Source organism: Vanellus vanellus (assembly GCF_965231255.1).
Source record: "Vanellus vanellus genome assembly, contig: HAP1_SCAFFOLD_53, whole genome shotgun sequence".
In the NCBI taxonomy this organism is placed as follows: Eukaryota; Metazoa; Chordata; class Aves; order Charadriiformes; family Charadriidae; genus Vanellus; species Vanellus vanellus.
This window is the reverse complement of record NW_028128477.1, coordinates 1,050,789-1,060,491: the sequence shown is the minus strand read 5'-3', so window position 1 is coordinate 1,060,491 and position 9,703 is coordinate 1,050,789. Positions and strand designations below refer to the sequence as shown.

Sequence of the window (9,703 nt, the reverse complement as noted above, 5' to 3'; positions counted from 1 at the left end):
TGCCTCTGTTGAGCCTGGAGAAGAGAAGGCTGAGAGGGGATCTCCTCAATGCTTATCAATATCTAAAGGAAGGGTGTCAAGAAGATGGGGCCAGACCCTTTTCTGTGCTGCCCAGCAACAGAATCAGGGGAAACGGGCACAAACTGGAACACAGGAAATTCCATCTGAACACAAGGAAACATGCATTTAATTTGAAGGCACCAAAGCACTGGAACAGGCTGTTCAGAAAGGCTATGGAGTCTCCTTCTGTGGAGATATTCAAAAGCCGCCTGGCTTCATTCCTGTCCAACCTGCTGTAGGTGAGGCTACTTTGGCAGTGGGGTTGCACTAGACGATCTCCAATGGTTCCTTCCAACCCCTACCGTTCTGTGATCCTGAGATTCTGTGGTCTTCTATGTTTTCTGTTGGCCAAAGGGATTCCCCACCAGCACCCAGGACAATGCCCGCAGATGCTTCCCTGCCTCTCACAATTGCTCCATTAGAGCTTGCAGTTCCCTGCAGGTGTCCTGAACCACCTCTGGCACCTCAGATGTCACCCGGTGTTTGCATTGGAAAAGCTCCCTCCTGGCCTCTGTCTCCATTGCTCACAGGGCAGCTCAGAGAAGGAGCTCACACCGATTTAGGGCAGCTGAGCTGAGGCAAGATGAATCCCCCCTCTGGTGGGTCTGTGGGGTGCACTGGAGAAGCAGACTGTCCCTCCGGCCTCAGCAACACTGCTGAGGAAGACTGAACATTGATGCCTCCTGTAGGTCCACACAACCTGGCAGAGCAGAGATTCCTTCCCACCACAGGGATCAGTCAGTCCAGGGTTCAGAGAGGGACAGTCGGTGATGACTTCATTGTGCTTCAAACTCTTCTCCCCAGGAGAGACCCCGCTGCCTTGGAGGAGCTGTCAGCCCTGGAGGCGCAGGGACACCTCGAGGGATTGGGGCAGTACGGGGAGGAGGCAGAGAAAGGCCCAGCGGGTCCTCTGCTGCTGAGCTGGGCCGGGCTGCTGGGACGGAGGGAGCTCCTGGCAAGCGGGCAGCGCTGCAGAGAGACAGCTCTGCCCAGGAGCAGCTCCTCTGCACAGCGCAGCAGGTCTGAGGGCACTGCCTGCAGGCAGTGAGGGCAGAGCAGGGAGGCAGAGAGACGTTAAGGGCAGTTTGGAGAGGGAGGATGCTGAGGGCGAATGGGGGGAGAACTCTTCCCAAAGCAGAGCAGCTGCAGTAGTCAGAGAGATCTCCAAAAGCTGGCACCTCCCACAGCCCGTGGGATCTTTCAGGAGGACGCTCAGAACTTCTCTGCTGTGGAATAAGAGGACATTTTCTAAATCGGAGCTTCCCTGCTTCACCATCAGAGGCACGAGCATGACGGCTGCCTTCTCCCAGGAATGGTCAACGGGCTGTGAAGGTGGGTGTGCAGGCAGGGGTGGGCAGGGCTGTCCTTGCCAGCAGGGTCCCTGCAACCCGGGGGCTATGTGCAGGGCAGGGATTCTGCCCCCTGCCAGGGTCAGCTCTCCGCCTGCCCGGGGAGCTCCCATGTAGCTTCTGTGGGGAGAAGCTGTGGGTGGAAGGAGTGACCCCTGGCTGGGCAATGTCCTTCTGCTTTGAAGAGGGTGCTGTGTGGGTCAGGGCTCTTTACACCTCCAGATGACCTCTGGTCATTCCTGGAGGGACTTTTCAAGATGGAGTTCCCTTAATATGAAGGTAAATTTCTTTTGCTGTTTCTTCTCTTAGTTGGCTGGGTGGGCAGTGGCACATGTCCAAGAGGACTTTCAAATGAAAGATCAAAGGAGGGTTCGTGTAGAGATAAGGAGCTTTCCTGAGTCTGTGTCTTCGGTTTCCAGCTCTGGGGGCTACAGACAGCACCAGCATCCCCTTTCCAGTCTCACCAGGGTCTGTGGCACCTTCCCTTTAGCCCCTGCACACACGCAGAGGCTGCAGGGCAGAGCTGGGCACACGGGGGCTGCCATGGGGTCTGTGAGCACTGGCAGGGAAGAGACGTGGGGGCAGGGAAAGAGCTGCTGGCAGGGAGAGCTCCAGGCAGTGTAGATGGGCCGGGAAGGAGGGAGCTGCTCCTGGAAGCCCTGCTGCAGGGGAGATAGGGGCACCTCCAGCCACCCCTGCAGTGCAGATGCCTTCCCTGAGCCACCCAGCACAGCCCTCAGCCCTCACGGCCATGGGCTCTGGGGTGGGAGTCAGCTCTGTGCCCGGCAGAGCAGCAGGAGAGGCGAGGGGCATCCCTCCTGACACGTGCCCCATTGCTGCTGCCCAGCGGTGGGGCTGAGGGCACCTGCCCTGCATGATCAGTGTCTGGGTGGTGGTGTGCCCAGCAGGGTGAGGGTAATGCTGCCCTGAGTGCCCGGCTGCCTCTCCCCGTGCCTCTCCCAGCCAGACACTCATGGGATTTCTCCTGGTTTCTCCACGTCTCCTTTAAAGTTGTCTTTTTATTGCTGTCAGCCTCCCTGGGATGGGAATTTCAGCTGCAGAGTCCCACACTGATCTTCTTCCACTCCTGCCGGTGTGTCCATGGGAACCAGTGTCCCAGCTTTCATCTGACCTGTGGGGCTGTGGGCAATGCAGGCGGTGGGGGTGGGGAAGGAGTCCATTTTCTCTCACTGAGATGCCATAAACTGGGTATGTCCTTTGGGTGTCCATGGAAGCTGTGAGCTGCCCTCCAGGATGCCAACCTGTCCCATAGCACCTTTGTGTTATCGGAAAGCCCCACAGAGAAACACAGAGACTCTGTGACTGAGGAAATGCTGTTGGGTGGGTGAAATGAGCCGTGGGTGTCCTTGGCTAGAGGTGGGCTGCTGAGACTTGAGAAAGGGTGAGACATTTCATAGTCTGAGATGGATCCTTCTGCTCTCAGCACTGTCTGATGGCATAATAGAAGAGGGAATCCTCCTCCATCTCATGACGGTGCAAGATGGAGGGACAAACCATCTCCCCTGACTCTGCTCTCTGCCCCAGGCAATCCTCATGTCTCACAGCACTCACTCTGTTCCCCTGGAGGGCAGCAGAAATGCTGAGGGTTTCTGACATCCCAGAACAATGCTCAGGGGAGGTGGGGGAGCTGTAAAATACCCAAAACCTCTCCAACTGCCTTCTGCCATCCTGGTTCCTTAGCAGTGCATGTGCAGATGCTGACAAGCCCTTCTGCATTGTAGGTGGTTCCATCAGAACAGGTACAGAACATTGGCACAGACCCCAGTCCTCACTCTTCCCAGGAACTCTTCCCTCCTCACAGCACAATCAGCAAGAGTAAACCAGAGCTCGAGTCAGGAAGCTGAGGAATGTCTCCTGGAAAAGGAAAAGGGCGTATTACAGGAGGGGCAAAGTCTATGGGAAATGGCTTTCATTTTCCTTAGGGAAATCTCTGGTAACAGACCTCGACCACGTCCCCCTGCCCAGAAGCAGCAAATGTCCAACAGCAGCTCCATCACACAGTTCCTCCTCCTGGCATTCGCAGACACACGGGAGCTGCAGCTCTTGACCTTCTGGCTCTTCCTGGGCATCTACCTGGCTGCCTTCCTGGGAAACGGCCTCATCATCACCGCCATCGCCTGCGACCACTGCCTCCACACCCCCATGTACTTCTTCCTCCTCAACCTCTCCCTCATAGACATGGGCTCCATCTCCACCACTCTCCTCAAAGCCATGGCCAATTCCCTCTGGAACACCCAGGATATCTCTTACTTTGGCTGTGCTGTCCAGCTCTTTTTCATGCTCTTTTTTATGTCAACAGAGTGTTCTCTCCTCACCGTCATGGCCTATGACCGCTACGTTGCCATCTGTCATCCCCTACACTACGGGACCCTCGTGGGCAGCAGAGCTTGTGTCCGCATGGCAGCAGCTGCCTGGGGCAGTGGATTCCTCAATTCTCTCCTGCACACGGCCAATACATTTTCACTGCCCCTCTGCCATGGCAATGCCATGGACCAGTTCTTCTGTGAAATCCCCCACATCCTCAAGCTCTCCTGCTCACACTCCTACCTCAGGGAAGTTGGGCTGATTGTGTTTAGTGCCTGTTTAGTCTTTGGGTGTTCTGTTTTCATTATACTGTCCTATGTGCAGATCTTGAGGGCAGTGCTGAGGATCCCCTCTGAGCAGGGACGGCACAAAGCCTTTTCCACGTGTGTCCCTCACCTGGCTGTGGTCTCCCTCTTTATCAGCACTGCCATGTTTGCCCACCTGAAGCCCCCCTCCATCTCCTCCCCATCTCTGGACCTGGTGGTGGCAGTGTTGTACTCGGTGGTGCCTCCAGCAGTGAACCCCCTCATCTACAGCATGAGGAACCAGGAGCTCAAGGATGCCCTATGGAAACTGGCCCAATGGACGCTGTTTCACCGACAATAACCTGCCACCCCTTCGCTGCACATTGCCCAGGGCTTATCTTAGATCATGAGCCTAATTTTTCTCTTGTCATAACCCTGCTGATTGATATTTTTCTGGGTTTATACTACTTGTGTTGGGGCTTGATCCTACTGGGTCTGACCCTTGCACAACACTGAGTCAGATGTGGCCGGTCAGGTAACAGCTCTTATATGAAACAGGATGTCTCAGGTAGAATAGCAAGAAAAGGGAAAAACAGGGAAAAACAAAACATTGGCGGAGATAAATATTTTTTAATAGAACAGTAACAGAAAATAAAAGCAGTAGCAGTAGCAGTAACAACAACAATAATAATAATAAGTATATCTAGAATAAAGTGATGCAAAATATATTACTGTCAACACCCAATGATCATTTGCCCGCCTGTCCAGAGAAGTGATCACCGATTCCTTCCCCCAAGCCAACTCCCATTTATATACTGAGCATGACGTCTATGGGATGGAACATTCCTTTGGCCAGCTTGTCTTGTCTGTGCCCCCCCACCTTCTACGGGAAGTTGAAAATGTCCGTGACTTAATATAAGCATCACTCAGCAACAACTAAAAGAATATGAGTTAACAATGTTATTCTCATAATCAATCAAAAACACGGCAGCTACCAGAAAGAATATTAACTCTATCCCAGGCAAAACCAGGACAGCGTCCGCCCCTTATTCTATACCATCTACCTCATGCCCAGGTCTTACACTTTTCCATAAATCACCACCATTTTCCTGTCTTTCATATATGTATATATGCACACAGATATCATTCCCTTAGTCCATGGGCCATCCCACTGAAATGTCCCTTGAGTTCATTTAGTCCATGACTTTGGGCTCCATTTGTTGTAACTGTCTTTCCCGGCAGGAGACATGGTGTGTGGTGTTGAATTGTTGCGTGCTGCATCTGGAGCTCACAGCTGGTGTAGGCGGCATGGCCCATGCCCATCATCTGTGGGTTGAAGATGTTGATCTCAAGACAATTCCCGGGTGCCAGTTGCTGCAGCCACTTATGTTTTCATCACTTCTGCACTTTGCTCAGTTTCATCAAAGTTCATTCTTCATTAATTTAGGTCACTTTCACTGCAATGCCATAGATAGAGCATATAGCAACCGTATCAGTGATGACATATAGTTGTAATTTAGCAATAAATATCATATCATTTGATTCATTGGACATTCTCACCAAAATCAAATCCCCTTGAGGAACACATCGATCATCCCCATCCTCCCGCATCACCCACCAAGTGCACTCAGGGCCTTAAAAAAAAGCAATCCCACAGATAGTTTTGCCTTTGCTTGTGTCAGGAATAACCCAGACTGTCTTCCTGAACATATTCAGATCCTCAAATGTTCCCTAACCAGGTGGCCTTTGCCAAATGTGTATCCCGACTTTTGAAGTTCCCACCCCCATGGCTCTCAGTGCAGTTTATAGCAGACCGTTGTATTGTTTCAGTTTCCCAGAGGCTCGTGCATGGTAGGGGATGTGATACACCCGCCCAATGCCATGCTCTTTGGCCCAGGTGTCTATGAGGCTGTTTGGAAATGAGTCCTACTGTCTGACTCAATTCTCTCTGGGGTGCCACGTCGCCATCAGACTTGCTTTTCAAGGCCCAGGATAGTTGTTCAGGACAGTGGCATGGGTCACAGGGTGTGTTTCCAGCCGTCCGGTGTTTGCTTCCACCGTTGTGAGCACGTGGCGCTTGCCTTGGCGTGTTTGAGGGAGTGTGATAGAACCAATCTGCCAGGCCTCCCCATATTGATATTTCAGCCAACATCCTCCATATCAAAGAAGCTTTAACAGCTTGGCTTTCTTAATTGCAACACATGTTTCACATTCGTGGATAACCTGTGCAATAGTGAACGTGGCCAAGTCCACCCCCTGGTCACGAGCCCATCTATATGTCACATGTCTTCCTTGATGGCTTGATGCGTCATGGGCCCACCAAGCTATGAATAGTTCACCCTTACGTTGCCAGTCCATGTCCACCTGAGCCACTTCAATCTTAGCAGCCTGATCCACCTGCTGGTTGTTTTGATGTTCCTCAGTGGCCTGACCCTTGGGTACATGGTCATCTACATGATGTACTTTCACAACCAGATTCTCTATCCGGGCAGCAATGTCTTGCCACAGTTCAGCAGCCCAGATGGGTCTACCTCTGCACTGCCAGTTGCTCTGCTCCCACTGCTGTAACCACCCCCACAGAGCATTTGCCACCACCCATGAATCAATATAGAGGTAAAGCACCAGCTGCAAAGGGGCTCACAGCCGGTCCCGGGTCACCCCTGCGCCTGTGATTTCACTTTGGGGCACATTCCAGAGCCACCAGACAGGCAGGGGTTGGGAGACGATATTGGAGGGAGGGCACGGACAAAGCGCTGTAGCACCTCCAGGAGAAGCACTTTCCACTGCCACAGGCTGTGACCTGGGCGATAGCTTGGCTCCCAGCGACACTCATCCTCACCCAGGGAGAGGAAGAGGAGTGCTGTCCTTTGCACCATCTTTAGTGAGCTTTGCCTGGAGGAGAGACTCTGTGATGGGTGGCACTGAGTTTAGTGCTCACAAGAACATCCTCTGTAGCTACAGTCAATAGTTCAGGTCAGTGCTTGGAACAAGAGGGCATGGGGACACACAGCATTTCCCAGGCTGTGTCACGCTGCCTTAGTGTCCCTCCAGTGCTTCCCTCGGCATGAAAACTCTCCTCCAGCACTTCCCCATAGTCCTGGTGCCTCCCTGGACACTGGAATTCATCCCCAACCCAAGATCTCACAGCAGCGCTGGAAGCGGTGCCTGACGAACCCCCAGATACGGTGCAGGGCTGGAGCTTGGCCAGCCGGGCTTGTCTGCCGTGGGGCGGGAGGTGTTCCTTCCCCACACAGCGCCATTCTCTGATGGTCTTGTTGAAGCAAGGAGGGCACTGGCCCTGTGGCTCTCTGTGCACAGCCGGAGGTGGTGACTCCTTGTTAAAACAACCAGCTCGTAACATATGAATTAATAAACCCCACGGCCTCCCAGCGTGGCTACTGCTCGTGACCAAATTGGTGCCCCGGGAAGGAGGCACACGGGATAACGGGGCCCGGGTTTAATGCAGAAAGATGCTTTTCCCCCAGCACTGCTTTGCTTTGAAAAAAGCCCTGAAAAGGGCTTTGTTTTCCACCCACTGGAGCAATGCCGGGAAGGTCGTCTATAAAATCCCCGGCAGTTCGCCTGAAATGATGCGGCTCAGTATCGAGTACGCCTACACCGGCACAGTACCGGTCACGACCGACAACATTGAACGTTTGCTCATAGTGGCCGACCAGTTCAACGTCATGGGCATCGTCAGACTGTGCTGCGAGTTCTTAAAGTCCCAGCTGTGCTTGGAGAACTGCGTCGGCATCTGGAGATTCACCGAGTATTACTACTGCCTTTATTATTGACTTTATAATTGACCTGCGAGAAGAAGCCCATGCTTTCATCCTCCATCACTTGGAGGGGGTGACCAGGGTGTCAAGAGAGTTTCTGGAGCTCTCCGTCAATGAGCTCCAGCGCGTCCTGCAGAAGGAGCAGCTCTGTGGGAAAGAAGAGGCCACGTTCAAGGCCGTTCTGCAATGGATGGCTCACGACCCGCAGAACAGGAGGCAGCAGGTTGCAGTCTTGCTGGGCAAGGAAGAGTGGAATGGGGGACAAAGGGCATTTATTTAAAAGAAAGAAAGTCTAGGTTATTCTTACCTTAGAAAAAATAAACTCAGCATTTTTGACAGTAAGGACTTTGCTTGAAACTTTTGAAATCCTGCCTTCACAAGGGTATAAATTTGTAGTTCATATTCACTGTACATACACGCCACTCACCCAAATCCCATTGCTTGTTAGCACGTGCATGGTTTCCGAAGGCACACACACTGACACTGACACTATGGAAATGATCAGGTATGTGTTGTCTATGAGTGCCCAGGCCACAGTTGTGTGAGGCATTGAACAAGCATCAGAAATCCTTGCCCAAAAGAGTTTGCAAACCACCTGTTCCTTTCGACTGGGCTCGAAAGGGGGAGCATCTTGCATAGGGGAGGATGGCACATCGCTCTCATGTTCTTGAGGTAGTCCTATTCGAGTCATGGTTTCAGTCAGAGTCCTTCCTGAACGATCATTGCCTGGGAGGACAGCACCATAAAGGCAGTCAAGTGCCTTCTGGGCCACCCCTGGGGACAATTCTCGGCCTTCGAGGATAACATCATGAAAACTTTCCAACTGCCCATGCTGTCCCAGGAGAGAGATTGGGACACAAAGTATGGAATTACACGAGTGATTCTCTGTTCACGAGCACGAGTGGTCCCAGTCAAATTGGGACACCCCGAATGCAGTTTCACACATGGTTCTTATACCTTTAGAGCATTCAGGTACAACACAATTTGAGTGATCGCTACTTAACACGCACACACAGGCTGCTGTTTGGCAAAGCAACTCTCATGCTGTGGCATCATCATCCACCTGCTGCTCTCCTAATGGAGACGTCCCTGGAGTCGGTCTTGCTGCAGTTCCTTATCTCTGATGCCAGATGAGGGGAGGGTTTCACAGGGGTGTCAGAGGGGCTGGGAGGCTGGCGTCATCCGCGCAGTGCTGGAGTATCCTTTCTTCTTCAGGCTGGGGGCTGTCTTCTCCTCCCGACAATGAGCTGGGTCCTGTAGTCATGCTGACTGAACCACGGCTATGCAGTACGCAATAGAAATGCTGTATATCTTAAGAAAGTTCATACAATTTCATACTCTAAAGAGTAATTGTTACAATAGTTCGGGAATGAGATTTTCCTAACAGTCCCTCCTTTTCCTTTCACCGTCAGGGTCACACTATACTCTTCATTATTTAAGTCGTAAATCAAGTTCATAAGGTAATACACACCCATCTAATTAGAAAGCAAAACAAGAGAGTGAATACAACAACCCAAATCCTTTCAGTTCACAGTCCTGTTCTTAAGTCTGGGAGCCAAGAGGTTAGCCACCCAAAGAGATTTAGGGGAGATCCCTGCCCTATTTTGTGTAATATTTTTAAATGAGTCTTTCTCTTGTTTCTCTCAGTTTTGTTTTTCTGGTCTTGACTGACATAAAAACACCAGCAGCTCTTATTCAAGAACGCACCTACTCTGTCCTGTACTTCTAAAGGGTGCTCTAGAGCTAAGACTTTCTATATTACCATTTTTGATAATAATTTGATTTCTTCCTCTAAGGCTGTCATACTGCCTGCCCTCATTAATGGCTTTTTCTAATTCTCTTGACACATTCGCAGTAGCCCTTTCTAGTTTTGCAGACCCTCACTGTGGGATAAAATCTGATACAGACAGGTGGAACTCAGTGCCACATTATCAAAGATATTTGT

The 9,703-nt window shown here is 51.7% G+C and overlaps 1 protein-coding gene across 1 annotated transcript; it reads left to right on the top strand.

Moving 5' to 3' along the window:
* Nucleotides 1–3,404: 3,404 nt before the first annotated feature.
* On the top strand, nt 3,405–4,340 carry LOC309684366 (olfactory receptor 14J1-like; the record flags this gene model as incomplete). Its single annotated transcript, XM_082500290.1, has 1 exon — nt 3,405–4,340. One exon carries the CDS (start codon nt 3,405–3,407, stop codon nt 4,338–4,340), a length of 936 nt encoding a protein of 311 aa, XP_082356416.1.
* Between the last annotated feature and the right edge of the window lie 5,363 nt (nt 4,341–9,703).